The sequence below is a fragment of the Coturnix japonica genome, chromosome 13 (assembly GCF_001577835.2).
Source record: "Coturnix japonica isolate 7356 chromosome 13, Coturnix japonica 2.1, whole genome shotgun sequence".
NCBI classification, from domain to species: domain Eukaryota; kingdom Metazoa; phylum Chordata; class Aves; order Galliformes; family Phasianidae; genus Coturnix; species Coturnix japonica.
In genome coordinates, this window is record NC_029528.1 from 14,198,520 (window position 1) to 14,217,488 (window position 18,969).

The 18,969-nt window shown below is 47.4% G+C and overlaps 1 protein-coding gene across 4 annotated transcripts in view; it reads right to left on the minus strand.

Moving 5' to 3' along the window:
- SIL1 (SIL1 nucleotide exchange factor) overlaps positions 1-18,969 on the minus strand; it is a 91,670-nt gene that overhangs the window by 58,134 nt on the left and 14,567 nt on the right. For all 4 annotated transcript variants that reach the window (XM_015876024.2, XM_015876023.2, XM_015876021.2 and 1 more), the window contains exons 3-4: positions 6,133-6,247; positions 2,826-2,961 (exon numbers count right to left, since the gene is read on the minus strand). In XM_015876024.2, coding sequence (XP_015731510.1) covers positions 2,826-2,961; positions 6,133-6,247 — 251 coding nt within the window. The remainder of the gene's footprint in view (positions 1-2,825; positions 2,962-6,132; positions 6,248-18,969) is intronic.

The window sequence follows — 18,969 nt, forward strand, 5'->3', positions numbered from 1 at the left end:
CAATCAACAAAGACTGCCTTGAAAAGCAATAGGGTGCTCCTGCATGCTGACAGACTCACCTCCATGCACTTGGAAGAGCTCATCATAAGAAACAAAAGCAGGTCACTTCTGCTAGGTGTCTCCAGAGAGCTTTGAATTCATAACGGCACTATTGTCTGCTAAAAGTGCAGACAGAACAGGAAAGAAAAATTAGAAGAAGCATTGCAAAAATAAAAGTCTGCTTCTGTGATAGAACTTGAGATGGGAAACGAGGCAATCAGTGGAGTGAACATTCATTGCAAACCACTGCAGGCCCACTCACCTAAACCCAAGCAAACTGCAAGTTCTGACACACAAACCAAGAACAGAGAGAAAAGCCCTGCAGACACTGTCATCATTTCCTTAGGTGATACCAAACAAACACATGGAGGAGCCAGGAGACGTTTGAAGGTGCACGTATCCTTTGTGTCTAGCCCAGCGGTGCCTGGTGTATTATTTAGTACCATGTGCAAAAGAAGCAGTGCCTAACAAATGCGTTAAAGGACTTGGTGAAGTTTTACCAACCTTCCGCAGCTTGTCAGCTGCCCGGCCGGTTGGCAGAGGAGACAGCTGAGCTCCCTGCTTCCCGATTGCAGGAGGCAGAGCTCTTCGGGTAACTGTCTCTCTGTGTTTGCATCCAGCTACCTCCAGCAGCCTGAAGCATGCACAAAGCACAAGGTAGAACTCGATCAAAACCCAGCTCACATTTTAGGCAGCAAGGGAACAACTGTACAAAGCAGCATTACATATACAATAACAATTGAATTTTGTGGAGAGATTTGACAGGTTACAGGTTGATGACACTGCTGCAGTCTCGGTGGAAATGTGGTTTGACGCAATTAGCAACCAGGAACAAGAAAAGCAGCAGAATAAAACTGGCAACACACATATAAAATTTGAGCAACCGTGGGACCGGACATGAGCACAAAAACCCAGCGCTGAGCTCAGAACAGGAACGAGATGAAACAGGAACGTGACAGGGGCAATGGGACTCTGATCTCCCTTCTACTATTTAAAACTGAAGATCCAGAGTGTGAGTGACATTTGGTCCCTCTGGAAGAGGAGGGCTCTGTTCGCTATACGGATACCAATGGAAGACAGCAGGAGGTCAACCCAGAGCTGTGCAGAGGACAGCAGACTTGGAGTGTTTGGCTGCAGCCTCCCCTGAGCAGTGCTGAGCGCACAGCGGTCAGGGCAGCCAGCAGGGCACACAGCTACAGGCACAGGAATCACATCAGGAAACAACTGAGGGTGCAGAGCTGCTGGACTGGTCACAACGCCAACCTGCATCCCTCTGTTATGAGCAGGACACGCGGTGTTATGTGTATAACACAAGCCACACAGCCACCACAAGATTTCACTTCAGCCAAACCTGCAGCAGGCAAAAAACAGGCTGGCAGGAGGTTGTCAAAAAAGACTTCTTTTTTCCCTGTTGTTTCTGACCAAAGCCTGCACACATACCTGTAATGAGGATCTGTCACGAGCAGGCCACCATTTAAGTCTTTTTACAGCAGTAATTGAAATTCTTCCCCTACAGCACACTGAATGCTGACAAGTGCTCTGCTTCCATAAGTCCTTTACTGCACATACCTAACGTGGAATTTCTACAGAAATAAAACGGAACAAAACACCCAAGCAATGGAGAAGGTACTCCTGAACAGAAACAGCAATGACATTTATAATGACTGCAAGTATATCCATATTCTGCTTCAGCAAGGGTGGTAGTGATCTGCCAGTCTGCATACTGAGCAGGGACAGCACATGCCTTCCATACATAATGGTACAGAAATGGAATCTAAGTATATAGTGCAGCTTTGGTAGACATCTCCGTTACAGAAAGACTTGCATTTGAAAAGTAATCTTGCTCTAACTGGCAGAAATTTCAAGATAAATGGATCCCATATTTATTCTTTCAATAATAATAGTGAAGACTGAATAGAGTTCTTAGAAACTCAGAGCACTCCATAAAAATTAATTACTAGTAAGTCCACCCTTCTGAGGTGAGAAGCCATCGCACCTGTGCACACACGAGGACACCAGTGCACAAGTGGATTAAACACCTTGGCCAAAACCACAGAGGCAGATTTACTGATCATCCTAGTTAACAAAGTGTGCACGCTCATGCATTTCCATGTGTTCAAATGGGCTTATCCTCCGCACAGCCTTGCCCACTACACAGGCTTTTGCAGTGAAGCAGCCGGCTCAGTTGGTGCCTTCTGATATACACTGTCCCACAAATGTCTAATAAAAGATACCAACTCAAAATAACTGAAGAGATTTTTCTGTGGGATGCATTGGTTAAGATTTGAGGAATAAAAGCTGTGTTTCATTCAGCTAAGGAACAGAAACCCCATTGTTAAGAAGCTGTGTAGTGTTACAGTGACAATTCTTAATCAGATTGCCACTGAGCAGCATTTCATCAACCCACACTGGAGCGCAGCAGACCTGAAGTACTGCGTGCCAACAAATGTTATAAAATCTGAGTCTTGACAAGCACACAAAGAGAGAAAGGGCTCCGGAGCTAGTGACCAAGACACGTCACCACCTACAACGTGACTGGCAGCCCGCTCCGACCTGCTCTGCTGAACTGAAAGCACTTTAGCAGCCACTCTTGTTGCCAGTCGGTGTGGTGATGGTGGCTTTTCTCTGTATTGGGTCACTGGGTCCGTTCCTCTTTGTCTGAACAGCAGCAAAAGAATAAATTGTCATGGGAACAAATAGGTATTTTTAGCTGTTCCACAAGGCTCCTGTCAGTGGTGTCAGATGAGGTTTCAGAGGGACACTACAATTAGTCATCAGCACGTTACCTGGACGGACAGCTTGCCACTGATGTGTCGGGTAAAACACTTCCAGGTCCTCGGGATCAGCATCATCATCTGTTATTGGCTCTTTCCCGCTGTCATCTTTTATGTCGCTCTCTTCTATTTTTGTAAGGGCAAATTCCTTTTGGACAGAAGAGATTCAGCTCATTAGCAATCACATCTGGGTAATTTAGTGCCGGCTGAGAATACTACATTTTTCCCTCGCCAGCAGATTTTTTTTTTTGACATCCGAGATTCTTTCCACATGGTTAAATTTAGATTTAAAGTATATTAAAGGTTAAACATGCATAACTAGCACGACATTTGTGCTGAACAAAGCAACGCAGCTTATTTCCTATTCCAGTGCAGGCTGCAGGCTTAAAAGATGCTGCTGCAGAGCCTCACCTATCTTACGGCTGGAGTCAGGACTATTATTAGGGTTGTGTAACATTGTGGGACCCTGTTTTCCCTCGCCTAAAAATATGTCAAACTTCAAACTTTTTCAGCTGAAATTTTCCACACTACTGGAACGCCTCAAGCATTTTTATTTTTTTTCTCTTAAATGCACTTATTTCAGGCTTGGAGAAGATTTCAACCAAAATAGTTCAGCTATTTCCAAAATAGGACACATGACAACACACCGACCGGCCCACACGATGAAGATGGAAGCATCCTTCTCCTTGCACACACCAGTGCCCTACAAGCCCTTTCAAACTACAAGGCAGCCATCCACACACTGCTCACCTTGTGCTGCTGCACGTGGACACAGAGGTGTGGTAGAACAGTTACGGGAGGGACATTGCATTGTACAAAGGGGATGAAAAGCAGGAAAAAAAGTCCTTGTCCCCTCAGGAAAGCTCAGCATTCACTGAAAGGTCTCCCCAGGGAGATGGTGGGAGTCACCACAAACCTCAGAGGACAAAATTATTCAGAGTGCACAGCAAGTACCGGCCTTGTACTATCTCACAGCAGACTATTAAGTGCTCGGGAAGCTGGGCTCTGCTATTCTGGTTTTCACAGGAACAGATAACCCAGTCCAGGCTAATCATCCAGATAGCTCTGTTTCCATTGCAGGGAGCATTATCTGCTTCTGATATTGCCAAGAACGACACCACAGAATAATTTCAAATAACCAGTCTATAGGGAAAGACGGCTCCTAATTGTTGGCAATTAATGTAAGAGTTACAGCCAGCTCACTTCATGAAGTGTTCTGATATTAAACCTTACAATATTTTCACAGAGGGAAAGGAAAAAAAGACCAGAGGTTAACTGGAAATCTCAGGCCATGTTCTGCCTTCACTCCTTCCACTCCTTGGAAAAAAGTGTGCATGTTTACTGCCAGAATCTGGATGCTTTGCATATAAATATCTATTATCCGGACGAGGAGAGTGTTTCTGAGCAAGAAAAACAGCAGCCTGAGCTGCACACATCCAATTAGCCGAGATAGTGGTAACACATTACGATGGTTGACAAATCCACAGAATGTTTTTATCTTGTCTGTCAAAAGGGATCGAAACTTTAGAAATACACTGTGAAAACAGAGCTTAACTCCAGCTTTTGCTCAGTGCAGCAGAGGATTGAAATTGTTAAGATTATGACAAATGGTTAAAGCTCAGTAACAATCATAAACATAAAAAGCCAGATTCTACTGATGAAAATCAATGTTAACATTTTCTGAGCTCAGACTCAACAGGACTGAAATAAATGAGTGAGCGCAGTTATTACTTAGCTTATTTGCACTGCTATATTATTATCCAAGAGGGACTTACCCATACAGTCCATTGTAAATTTACTGACAGGCCCCTGACCGTTGTATCTGTTGAAACACTTAATGGAGATGGCTGATGTTTATGGCCTCTGCTCAAGAGAAGAGCCGTGGTCTAAATGTTCTATATGGGTAAAACGATGTGACTTGGCTCATTTAAATGCAACTGTCATAGTTTGGCCCCACATTGCTTTGCAATACCCTGTGTGCCATTAACATCTCCAGAGTGCTGAAACAAGGCAACACCACACAAACCTTCATTTATGCAGAGCGACAAATCGCATCGTTATGCAGAATCCTTTTTGGTTTGTTTTCACAATTAAAACAGTCAGAAGAAAGACGTTTTCTAAAGACCAATGGAAACCTCAAGGGTAAAAAATCCTCCTTCCTTTGATCAGTCTGAATCCACTACAGTGAGCTGAGGACCCTCAGCAGGGACAGCTGAGATAGTTGTTCTCGGAGATGTGACCACCACAAAGCCCATGCAGGAGGAGCACAGGAAAAGGGGATCTAAGAGGTAACTACCTACTGAGCTGATGGGGCTGCTTGCCAGGACAGGCAGGTGGCACTCAGTGGCTGTCTCAATATTCTTCTCCAGCTTTTTCCTACAGCTGAACTAACTACACTCCACCTCCAGCTTCCTCCCTGCCCTCTCTGCAATGAAGATAAATTATCACATCAGTACCTGACTCCACATGGATCCGGGGCCTGCAGAGCATATACTTTAATCTGCCCCTCGCATATGTTCCAGTTAATAGCACAGCCCACACAACCAACAGACCAGCAAGCTGCAACACATAGGCAGGAGTGAGCATCCAGGGACATGGGAGGCCAGTAATCCCCTATGTGGGTGTTGCTGCAGAAATCAATTTTAAGCCACAGCATAAATTAAGCTAAATAAAAACCCACAGACAAAACCAAACATCCAAACAAACAAAACTCCACTCCGCACTGCTACAGAGTCTCCTTCATACAAAAACCTCCAGGAAACTTCCCAGATTTGATCTTACAGGGCTGGGCCCCCGGGCTCAGAAGCAGAATGGGGGGTAATTTTGCATTTGTGGACAAGTGCAAAGGGCAGACAGCTTCCACCCACTGCAACCACAGCTTCACAAGCAGCAAAATGCAGGCAAGTGAGACATGAGAACCCAAGAGGGTGCTCTTCTAAACCTGACTCACTTGTAGTGACAACAGAGGCACAGCTAGCACAATAACTGAGGCCATCTCTTCCTGCCACTAGACCACATCATTAGCTCTGGCTGTTTGTATGGATGACAAGTGACACCCAGCAAATGAGAGTTGCCCAAGAGCACAGCTCCCTTTGCAAAGCCTTTTGACTGAGCATCACAGTGGGATTCCTGAGGTTGAGGCAAATAGTCTTAAGAAAGAAGCCCTTGTGAAATTTTGTTATTGATCAACTATTGAGGAGGGGAGCAGTGACGGAGCAACTGCTGTCAGACTCTGCGTGACACTACAGCATGACCAAGGGAGGTGTGACCCCACCAGAGTCTGAACAACCCTGTGCAAACCTGGCATCCAGACACTTACGGGAACTCTGTCGCTTAGGCTTGACTGGAAAAACACTGCAGAAACCAGTAGGAGCAGGAGGCTGACTTTGGCAGCAGTGCAGAGGAGACCAGCCCAGTGAGACATTGCCACCCACCTGCGAAGCAAAGGAAAACAAAACAAGGACACTTTAGAACAAATTTTCACAGGTTTCAGCATTCTTTACCCAATATTTTTCACCACAGCACAGGTTTAGGAGTGTGAGGTGGCAGGACACTCCAGATGTAGCTGTTAGCTCATCAGGGGGAACACAAAAGCACAGGGTGCTGACTTCATTGCTAATGGAGTTTATGGCAGGTAATGACAAAGTACTCTGTACTGACCCTGCAAGGGCTCACGCCTCCCGGAAAATATGAAGAGACTACAGGGAAAAGCAGGGTTTGTTTGTGGTTTTGCTACAGTTTGCTTACAACAGTTTGTAGAGATGAACAAGATTTGCTCAGCAGTTCCTGCAGCACGAAGACTTCCCTGCCCACTCTGTGCACCGGGGCTGGCTCTGCTCATGATGCAGTGGGACATGGCTCCCACACTGCAAGCACATGGACTATGGGCAGAAGCAGGACACCGGCCATCTTAGCCCAGAGCTGCAGGTTTATTTACCCATTAGATGCACAGCCACGCTCCCAGTGAGCCGCAGCACGAGGCTGAAGCCTGAAGGCAGCCCAGCCTGCCTGTCCTCGTGCTGGGTAGGGAGAGGGTAGGGAGGCTGCCAGCACATAGGCTGGAGAAGTATTGCCTTTGATTGGCTCTAAATTTACACACTACTAAATTAAACTAAATGAGGTCTTTTGAAAGAAGATGGGACTGATTAGTTCCGTTCAAGCACTCCTCCATTACTCATCCCTCCATCAAGCCTGCTCCTACTCCTATCCAGGTTTTAAAGAACTGCCTCCCATACACGCAGTCCTAAATATCTTTCTCCCTCTGTTGTCCATCAGGATGGCAAATAACATCACAGTTTTCCTCTCCTTCATGCAACCACCTTCTAATTCCACAGAATCAAAACCAAGCTTTAAGCAGAGCTGTCAGGACCAAATCCATCAGCTCACCAGCCCGCAGTGGAATTATTTTTGTAAGGTTCTTCCCCACCCATGAACTCGTGTAATTGCTTTCTGCGCAGATGTAGCCCAGTCTCCTTCTCCGATAGTCTCCTCCTCTCTCATAAAGCAAAGAATCACACCAAGGAAGGTGGCAAAGTCAACCCATGGCCAAAATCCACACTCCTCCCTTAGGATGCTGCCAAATGCAACACAGCTACGACCAAGACCCAGAGAAGTGAATGTGGGCTCAAATGCTCAGCAGGTGAACGTGTCCTTCCAGCTGATGCCACACTCAGGGCTTCAAACTCAGACTGACCAAGACAAAAAGACCCCCCTCCCCCCGACTCACATCAGAAGAGGTTTTTATATAGGAACCACGCTGTTCTCTTCATATTAGTGGCAATAAATAAAACAAAACCAATAAATAAATAAAAAAAGAGGTGGTGAAGCTGGGATAATAAAAAATAGATGTATGCTGAACATCTCACCTGCAAGTCTGGAAACAAAAAGAAGAAAAAGAAATTCAACAAAGCAGCGGTTGAAAGAAAATGTGCACTCCCATATAAATAGAGCTCACGTGTACCGAGGAGGCTGGTAGCAAGTGACAGCACAGCCTCTTTAAAGCCTACAACCTCATGGCTGCCTGGAACATGACATCTGCACAACAATTAGCAGTCTGCCTCGGTCCCAGGTAGGCAGGAGGAGCTAACATGTGAAACCTGGGGGTTTGAAGCTCCTGGAGAGAAGCCCGTGCAAGCTCACATCTCGTTACAAGGCAGACACAAGCAGATGGTGTGAGAGAACTTCCAAACGTAATATTATATACATACAAAGCATTTTTTGGACACAGCCCTGCAGCTGGCAAAGCAGAAGGGATGGTAACTGTGACCTCACCTGCACAGAGAGCTGGTGCTGATTTTCAGGCATCGTTTTGGATGCAGCAGCACACACACACAGCTGTGGTCCATCAGTACAGCCATAGGATGCCCACCCCTGCCAATTCCCCCGGCAAGGAGCAGGGCGTTATTTTCAATCCTCCTCTTCTTGTGGTTGAAAATCATGTAATTAGGGAAGAGCAAAGGGTCACCCTCAAAGGAGTGTCAGCTCCTGGCAGCATCCCCTTGTAACAGCGGGCAGCATTCCCGTGCCACAGCTCACTACCAGCTTTGCAGCACAGAGCAATTGTGCCCCATGGCTCCAGAAAAGCTTCCTGCACCGGTGACTGCAGACACCCCAACATCCCCACTGCCTTCTCTGCTAGAAGAGATATTTTACTCGTTTCACTCGCTGCACATCAGTAAGTGCTGCACAGCCCCGCAAATGCAGTTGCTGTAGTCATAGGTGACAGTTCAAAGGAAGTCAGTAACAGGAACATATTTCATTAATGCCTTCTGCTGCTGGGAATGCACCACTCTTTCATGTCCTAACTCAAAGCGTGTACTGCGCACACTGTGTCACTTCAATAAATCTATCCAAAGCCTCATCTGAATTCTGATCAGCTGCTTCATAAGAGCACACAAACATCTCTGAGAGCTCCCCAGCCCGTGCTCTGTTTTATGGCCAAGAGGAAGCAATAACAATAAGCTAATCCTTGTTCTCATCTAGGGATCAAGGGTGCAGCATGGGAATTGTAAGCATCACAAAACAGCCTGAAAATTTACTAGTTTCAGGCTCGGTACCTGTGCAGTCAGCCTTCATTGAGACGGCCAATGGCAACTAACAGACCCAAAGCACTTCGTGTCTATAGGAAGAAATTGTTCATAAAGTTCCTCTTGCTGAGCATAAGACAGCGTGGAGAGCGATCAAACAATAAAAGGCCCCGAGGAATACAGCCCAGGAACCCTTCAGCTGAACTGGTGACACAAAGGCCTCTGAGCGCCCAGCAATTAGGCTCGACCTGAAGTTTGATTGCCAGGAATAAGCAGTTAAGAAAATGGTTTTAAAGACAACTGTGTAAATTGGGATGTTGGACTGAGGAGATGCGCTCAGGACAGCAGATGCTGCAGCACCAAGTTACAAGATCCCTGTCCAAACCCAGTATTGTTTCAATGAGACAGCATCCATGGCCAAGGCCAGCATGACATGTGAGGTGATGTGGAAACACAACAGAGAAAGAAAAGGAAATCCAGCTGATGCAACCTAGAATTTCATTTCTTTGAGCAATAGGGTTCCCAGATCCACAGTGAGCACCCATTAATGTTGATCTGCTGATGAGCAGAGGAGCAGAGAGATGTCTCAGGAACAGCTTGAGGTTAGATAGTAGTCCCAGCTCTTCTGACAAGCTGTGCAGCTGTGTGGACAGGAGGAAGAGGAAGGTTTTATCTGAAGTCCAGCCTGTGTGAATGAAGAAGACATTTGAGGACAAACAAAGTGACCACAGCACATGTTTTGCCAGTGCTGCACATGTGGAAGGATGCTCCTTTCCTCAGGTCTGCCATAAAGCAAAAGGATGCCCCTGTAAGTTGCATGCATAACCAATCAACAATTAACAGTATGAAATCCATGATTTATTGCATACTGCTCCTTAAAGGTATCAACAGACTGCTCAGAGCAGCTCCCAGCTCACAGTAGCTCCTGAAGCTCCAGGGGTGCTGCCTGGCAGAGAAGCCTGATGTCGTCAGACAGAATGTGAGAGGTCGGCAGCATCCCCGACTGCGGCTCATCAGTGGGTGAAATTAATCACAAAAGCAGCATCCCTTGTCAATTTGATGAGTGTACTTATCCTCCGCTTCAGTACGCTCCTGTTTAAACTGTTTGCATTTCGCTTTGTATGCTCGTGTTTGAATTGTTCACATTTTGCTTTTTATGCTCACTTTTAAATCATTCATTCTTTTGCTTAGAAATAGACGCTTCTGTAGTTAAGTTTCACTGCTCCAATAAAATCACTGACACTTGGCATTTGGTTTGCTGTCACTTTGCTGTCCTCTCACAGCGCACTTCCCCCTTTACTTCCATCTGATCAGCACAGCCCTCACCTCCAAATGGACACATGGGGTCGTTCTGCAGATGTGGCCATTTTCCTGTAACCAGGCTAAGACAGGACAGCCTAAAAACACCCGTGTCTCAGTGGACACAGGCCCAGGTGATCACGTATCTGCTTGAGGGACAACCTCAGCACAGTGCCTCACACACAGGTAACAGGACAGCACACACAGCCTGTCTGCAGACACCTCACCCCACACCAGATTTCAGGATGGAATGAAACCGCGGTACAGACAATCCTATTGCTATCACTTAATAAGCTACTTCTAAAACATTTATTCTTCTTGCTTGCTCCTCATCACTTACTCCTACCAGGACCATGCTGTAGTGTGTTGAAAGCACTCCTACGCAAGGAAGAGGTAGTGGGAGCACCTTGCCATATCTGCAGCCTACAGAGAGCCCACACAGCAAGGAGGCCGTGCTTCTAGGTTTACACAAATAAGTAACAATAGAGACTCTGCTCCTTGGGCACAAATCACCCTGGGACAGCAAGTCCTGCACTTCAATAGAAGAGAGCTCCACCAAGCTCTGTCCCAGGCCGTGCCCCAGAAGGGATGGCTGCCAGGCTGCTGCTGGCACCCCACTGAAGCTCTCCATCCTATGCTGTCCCACAAGCAAAGTTGTACAGCAAAGACAAGGGCAACCACAGCAGAAACATGTGCTTACACAGCCTGGCACCTACTGTTGCATCATGCAATCTTTACAGCCACTATTAATAATTCACAACAATAAATATGAATAGCCCCTGAAGGCTTAGCCTTCAGCTAACATTACCGGTCAACCCCTCTAACAGCTGCAATACCACCTTACACTGCTCTGCCCTACACCAACGTAACAGAGAGCGGAGAGGGAAACTCTCCAGCACTGCAGACACCCAGGCTCAGAGCAGATTAGTCTGTAAGCCATCAGTCCTCTGGACCCAGCAGTGCCTGGGATGGCCAAGGAGGTGACAGAAATCTCCAGTTCACCTTTAGTAAGACCTGCTCCTCCAGGGCTGCATTCAGGGGAATGAGCATCCCCCAGCCCCCCTCTGCCCTGCTGCACCCAGCCAGAGCTTCCCCATCACACATAAAACCTCCTCGATATCTTATTTTCCATCCAAGACATCACACTACTTCCTGCTGCTATATTTACTGCTATCATACCATACTCACTGACGAAGCCTGCACAGCTCTGTCTGCAACCACAGCACCAGTGTGACACGCTCAGCACCACACACAGAACCAATGCCCAGCACATGGTGATGCCAAGGATGACAGGGAGGAGTGCTGGAGCAAGCAGTTAAAGCTGCTGCTCAGCTCCATCATCCTGATGAACCCAGCAGACACATCTTAACCAGTAGCTTTTTTCTTGGAAACCTCATTAGTTACTTAAATAGCACTGTTTATACAAACTGCACACAGTTTAACACTGAACATCATTTACTGTTTATTAAATTTACTTCATAAATTCATTCAGAAACTTCAGCATTCACAGCAAATGCAGGGCAGGGGCACAGCTTTGTGCTCTGGATGTCTGAAGCCCGAGCAGAGCTGTGCCATGCCCTGTGCCAGCCCACAGCTCATTAACAACTGCAGAGGGTCTGGCCTGCTGCTCAGTGCTGGGTGGAGTGAGCAGAACCAGAGCGCACCTCAGAGATCAGAGAACTGAATTCATCATTTATTATTGATAAATAACAAATGTATTCAACATTACGACAGCTCTGTGCCTGCTTGCACACACACCTGACATTCTCGCTCAGCAGCGTCGGGGCTAATGCTTGTATCAGAGCACAGGAACATTCATTTCTACCAGCTCAGGACGTGCCCAAAGAGAGGAGAAGCACAGAAAACCTTTGGGACAAACATCTTCCTGAAGCTGAATGCAGGACGAGCTCCACCCCACACCCACGTTCACTGTCATGGATCTCATATTGAGTAATAACCTCCTTTCAGTCTTCACATATTGGCTTCTCAATAAGGAGACTAGGTTAAAAGAGAAACTGCCCGCACACAATGCACCATCAACTGCAGAAAGTCCACAACTTAAAAATACTTTCCTTCTCTGATCTCTTGTCAGATGGAGCTATTTTAGGTGTGATGCACGGAAAAAAACAGATCGAAATACGACAGTGCAGCATCCTTTTAATTATAGCTATCGCTGCCTCACAGCTGTCGCAGCCCCTCCAGCTCTTCTTACAGGGAACACTTGGAACAATCACTCGGGTGCCGCAGAATGGCCCCGACCCGGCACAGCCACAGCACCCCACAGGGCAGTGCAGACTGAGAGCTCCATGATCAGTTCTACAGATCCCCCCAGGGGACCCACTGTGTTACCAGCCAGCCTTCACCATCCACACACGCTCTGACCTTCCCATGCAATCTTGCTTTTCACCTTATCAGTCTCCGCTACGCAGAGCTTTGATCCAAGTGACTCCAGGCTCAGAGACCTTCTTTCTTTTTGCTGCCCAGACATGAAGGACAGCGAGTTCGAGTTCCTGAGCACCTGTGCTTCACACAGGCAGGCTTTGATGCTGTACCAAGAGCTGGTCTCTGCAATTCCTCTGGTCTTTTCAAACACCAGCAGGGCCATGGCTTGTGATCTGTGTGAAAGAGTGTCTTCCCTGAGGAAGGGGAAGGAAAACCACGCAAGTCTCCATCTTGTCACTGCAGAACACGTTGTATTGATGCTTCCAAGAGCTTCTCCATCTCAAATCCTTATGACACGGTGACATACCAGGGAACCTGCCTCTGTATGGCTCACAGATCCCAGCAGGTGTTGTAAGACAGCATCACAGTGAACACCTTGGCCACCATGAGCTCAGTGTGTGCTACCAGGGCCACCAGGCACCACTGGCTCCATGTGGATCCTCTCCATGGGACGGCTCCAACATCCACAGTGCTCCCAGTGCCCACAGATGGCACATGCTGAGCTTTGGCAGAGTGATATCAGTGCACCCAGCCCATGGCAGGGATGGCTGTTCACAAGGAAGGGTCTGCAGCATCAGGGTCACACAGCTTGCTTTTCCTAGGGCAAGGACCCTGCCATTTGTGCATTAAGCAGCTCCAGCATTTATTCTACTTTACGGGAAGAAATAATTACAGTGGCCTCCAGTCTCCAGCTCTGAGAGTCTGTACTTAAAGAGCAAAAACAACCAAAGCAAACAGCATTTCTACAAAAATCTCCGAATTGGCTTTTAGTGCCCAGACAAAAGAGGGTCATCCGAGGAACCGCTTCCCTCATTGTCCTCTCCAATTTCTATTTCATAACAGCAGCCGGGCACTGCTGGGAAAAGAGCTACAGGAGACAAAACAAAGCCTGGGGGCTGAGCAGCCCGACCTCAACCCAGCACTGCAGGGGTGTCACAACTGCCCAGGGACCCACCTGCTCTTGGAAGCACTGAGCCAGCCCTGATACACACACACACACCGAGGGGATGCTGTCCCACAAACATTTCTAGCAAGGATAACTCTCCTGGTAATCAAGCAGTCAGTCCTGTCTCAGTGGAGATTTACAGAGGGTTTTTTTTTCTCTTGGAAGCAATAATAGATGGACAACAAGAAAGAGACAAAATTAATGCACAGAGTAATTATGCCCCAGGTTGCAAATAAGAGTGATTCCTCACCCTGAGACAAGTCTGGAAAACAAGATTAAAATGCTTAGGGGACATATTCTTGAAACAGCAGGTAATAGAAGAGATAAAATGTATTTACAGTATCTCACAAGGGACGTGTACTTTTTAGGTAACATTACTAGATAGTAATTCTGCTGAGGAGAGTAATATTCCACTCCTCATTACAGAGTTAAAAGGGTGCCCAAAAGAAAGGTAACTTAACAAAGCATCCTTAATGGCCACTGGGTCCAGTTCCAGAAAGGCAAGCTTTGCCCAAAGTGCAACGAGAAACACAAAGAGCATCTGCAGGAACACTCAGCCCATAAGCAACATTAATAATCTATGCAAATAGCACAATTTAACAACAAGGAAAAGGAAGGCTGGGATGGGAAGCGAGCTACAAGAGCACTGCTGCAATGATGCTGTGTGGGAGGAGGGCAGACGTGCCTTGCCCCACTTCCCCAGTGCCCACAAAGCCAAGGCTGCCAGCTAACAAACTGCACCTCAAGTACCCACCAGCAGAAACAATTTGTCATGTGTCAGATCAAATCAACTCTTATGAGACCGCTGCACTCCCTGAAGCAGACGGCTGCCAAACTCCAAAAGAAAAATTCAAGAAACCTGAGCTGGCCAGCGCTAGACCCAAGTGCTCACAAAGACCAGAACACTTTCCATTTATAAAACACATCAGCACAAGGCAATCCAAGGCAATCTGTTCCTGTGCAGCACCTCCTCTGTAGGCAGACGTCGGTAGGATCCATTACTAAAAAGAACTTGGGTTTTAAATTATCACTCTGGGCTGAAGCCCCTTGTAACACAGACTTCACGCTCCTCATCCAGCAGCACAGCATCCCACTCAGCCCAGGGAACCATTATGAAGGCAAATGCTGGTAGACAACCTTCAGTAACGTGAAGTGCTGCCAACCTGCAGTGGGTTCTCATCCATCTGAGCAAGTGCTGCTCCTTCCCAGCCAGCCTCACACTCTTCCCCCTCCTTCACTTCAGCTTCTTTCCTCCATCCCTCACTCCTCCTCAGCTCCTTCCCATCCACGGCACATTTTCTTCTTTCCTACCCTTCTCCTGCTCTCCCTGCAACCACAACACAGGTCCCAGCGCCTTTTAGAGAGGGTGACACTGTGATGACAAAGCCAAAACACACTTGGACACCTTCTAAGCATGAGCAGGGATTTCAGTTCTCCTTCCTTGGTCAAACCTTAATGTGAGAAGCACTACTGCACCCACCTGACGGTCAGCATCACCCATCTGAGACCAACCACACAAATCTCCCCTGCTACAGGAGATGAACACAGGACAGACTGTTTGCACGAGGAGGCCTGAGGTGGATGGAAAGCTTTATAACTCACAAAGGAGGGTGGTTTACTTCAAAGTGAGAGCGAATGGGAGCAAGGTAAGAGATCTAAAGGAAAGATGAGAGAAGGAGACGCTGCCTCCAGTCACCAGAAAGCAACGTCTGTCCCAAAATCTTACAACAGAGCCTGACTGACACGACACATAAACAACAAACAAAACCCGAACAGAACAAACTGGCCTGGAGCAAAGAACATGGGAAACAGAAGGCAGGCACGGGGAGCTCCCCTCGGTATCGGGAGCACAAACCTCAGCAGCTGTTTTTCTCCAGAATTTACTTAAAGGGCATCTGATGTTCCATGACAAGTCATATCCAGACGCTGTTTGATGTGTACTGGGATTTCTCTCCTGCCTCAAGGAATGGCACCAGGTGCAGGACATGGACTTGCCGGCCTTGCTGCTTCCTGCCAGCACCTCGTGCAGCACAAGCACAGTCAGCTGGCACGTGCAGAGAAGAACTGCGAAGCACTCACTTCCAGCAAGCAGAACACGCAGACTGCCGCCATAACACTGCAAGTGTGACACCGAAATATCCTGGAGGAGGTGGTTAGCAGACACAAGGACGTCACTTCCAGTGATGCTCTGCAGCCGGGCTCCTGCCGCCTCCCTCAGACCTTACACACTTTGCTTTCCCACAAGCACAGGACACGGACCCCCTTCAGCGTGCACCCACCCCAGCACAGGAGACGCTTGAGCAGCAGGCAGAGCTTCACATGGAAACCCATAGCACGGCTTCAACTCCCAGCTCTGAGCAGAGGACAGCAGTTCCTCCTCTCAGAAGTTCACTTATCTTCAGCATCCTGACTCGAGCAGATTTCAAAGAGAAATCAAACGGACGAGGTGCTGAGGAGCTCCAGGGCACCCGCACTGATTTTCTCAGCAAGTTCTGATTATGTTTTTAAACAATGGGAAATTTTCTGAACAATAAAGAGAACAAAAACCACGCAAGCCACCAGAAAAGCAGCGAGGACTCAAAGCTGCTTCAGACAGCAATCTCGCTCCCTCCCAAAGCGATGCTCTGCAAAAACCCAAACAAAAGAACTCATTTACAACATCACCAGCCAATTGCTTTAACCCTAGAAAACTTGTAAAAGTGCCACACTTGTGAGTGCCATTACGATTTCCAGCAGCCTCCTGCTGACTTTGAACAGACTTTGCAAGCTCCTCTGCACACATTTTGCACTTGATTACTCCGTGCTCATCGGAAGAAAGGAAAGCAGCGCACTAAAGCAAAGCCACTTGCTTATTCCTGATGTGGATGCAGCAATGCACATGCAACAACCTCACTGCCACAGCAGACAAGTGCTTCCTCTGAGGGAACACGAGCCTTGCTCCTCACTCTTCAGCCCGTAACCCTGACAAGGACACACTGCTACAAGCCCTCGTGCATTAAAGCAACACCAGCATATTCAAAACTCCTTAAGTTCAGAGCTTCCAGAAGAACCTACCAGACTCAAAGCTGCTGCTGTTAACTGAACACAGTGTAACAGAGTTGATTTTAGGGGCAGGAAGAGACCAAGAAACATAAGACAAACTACACTGAAAAAGGTCCCTAAAGTAACCACACTACAGTAGAAATGGTGAGCTGGGCAAGTGCGCTATAAGGGCTACACATTCCCACTCCTATGGCCTTGGGAATGAAAACGGAGTGAATTCATTTTGCATGCATATTGTCCACCATTTGTTATTGTCTGGCTATTGATGCTTACTTGAAAAATAAAATTTAATTAAAGCCCACAGTACAGCTTAGCCTGCCTTTGAAATATGCCTGCATTAGTGGATCATTACACTAAATGAAATACAGCTTCATATCATATCTTTCAAGTAGCGTCCTAAAACATTTACAAATTAAATAATACTCCTGCAGAGAGAAATTGAGACACAGTGTTTAGCAAGGGCAAAGAGATGTTTACAGATGAAAACCAAAATGAGATGTGGAGGCAATGAGGCAGAGAGGTGCCAGAGGGCTCCTCCAGACCTCGCTAGGAAGGTTCTCCACATACCAGCAAAGGAAGCATATGCCAGCACCAGGCAAACAGAAAGGGCAGCATCCCCAAGTCCCCAGGAGGCCAGCAGACGCTCATCCAGCACTTGGCGTGTGCTGGCACAGCTGGACATGCCCAGAGGTGTTATTTTGCATTCAGGAGAGATTCAGCACCAGTACTGCAAGGAGCATCCAAGCTCAGGAGGGAGAAGGGCAACAGCAACAGCAGTGGAAAGGGAAGAAGGGTGTTTTCCACGAGCTCTTGGCACACATTGCCCACACAGGTTGATAAGCATGAAGTCAGGGTACCATATATGCACGACAACAGTAGTAAAGCAATAGAAGCTCAACTTGAGAACGTTTAACTCAACGGCAAAGATCAAACCATGCACACAGGCTTAACAAAGGGTCCCTTACATCTCTGGCACAAGCAGCCAGCTGTTGTTTCCTAGCAGTGCTGGTGCTTCCCCATCTCCGGAGGACACATGGGCCCTGCTTACTCTCCCTTCCAGGTTTCTGGCGCCCACAGGAGGCAGATCCACACACAGCTTCTGTCCTGATAAGGACATCAAACGTGGGCAAACTCTGCATCTCTGAGCACTCCTTGGTGAAACTGGTCAGTGCTGAGAAACACACCGAGAGGGAGTGGGAGTAATGACAGAGAGAAGGTCAGTGCCCCCACGTGTCCTTTGGAAACCAGGCCAGAGGATTCAGACCAGTGAAGAGAACACTCAAAAGACTGAGAGAAGGGATGTAGAAAAGCATTCTTGTGGCAGACAGCACAAGATATACTGTGCTAACATTTACATGGAGCAAAAAAAAACAAAGGGAACTTTGGTTTCTTAGAGTGAAAGCACAGACAGGTTAATGAGTCAGCGTCAGTCAGAGGAGCAATGTCGGATATTGAGAAGAGCAAAGCAAGTGAATATTGCATGAGCTTTACAGCTCAGGCTTGAGGAGATCCAAGATTTGTCTTTTCCTTAATAGCATCTGGGGCAACGCCAACTGTTCTTTGACAAACTATTTACTCCGAGAAATAATTTTCTTTAAACAAGGGTAGCCCAAGACTGCATCCTCTCTCACACACGTCTGGGAAAGGCTGCACCCTGCAGCTCCCATCTCCATGGCAATACACCAGCTCACACACAGAAGGAGCCGATGGCAGTGCAAATCTCAGCACAAAGGCAAACCTTCCCCAAGAAAAGACTGGGGGTGGCAGAGCCCTCTGCAGTGCCAGCCCATGAGGAAGGTGGGCTGGAGGAGCCAAGTGTGTGAGATGCTCACTACTGTGAGAAGCAGAACACGCCGGCCTGTAAGAAAGAGAAAAGAAAACCTCGTGAGGGCACATCTGGATCCTTCCTCTTACAGGAAGATGACGAAAGATTCACAGCTGCAGCTCATGCTGGGGATCAAGAACCAACAGTTGAATTCCCAGTGGTCCCACTGAGTTATCAGCACGCTGAATATCTTACTTAGAGGCAGAAAGTTCAGCCTGCCATATAACCATTGGAAGCTGTCAACTTCCAGCCTACCCTGCGCTTCCTCTGTGGGATCCTTCCCCATGAATCACGGACTCCTCTCCAACATCACTCTGCAAAATTAAAATGAGCAGCTGTGGCAAGAAGCAATTCATTATGCATTGAGCTCCTGAGACTCACAGCACAAAGCAAGGTTGGGCAAAAACCACCTAAGTGTATGAAGAAACAGCCCAGGATCCTTCCTAATAGAAACATACGGTGGAGGGAGATGAATCAGGAGTTGCATAGACTTGGTGCACAGAGCATCCCTCCTGCATGAGGGACAGTCTCCACTATGGCCCAAGGTGCCAGAGGCAAAGCAGCACCAAACCTGCC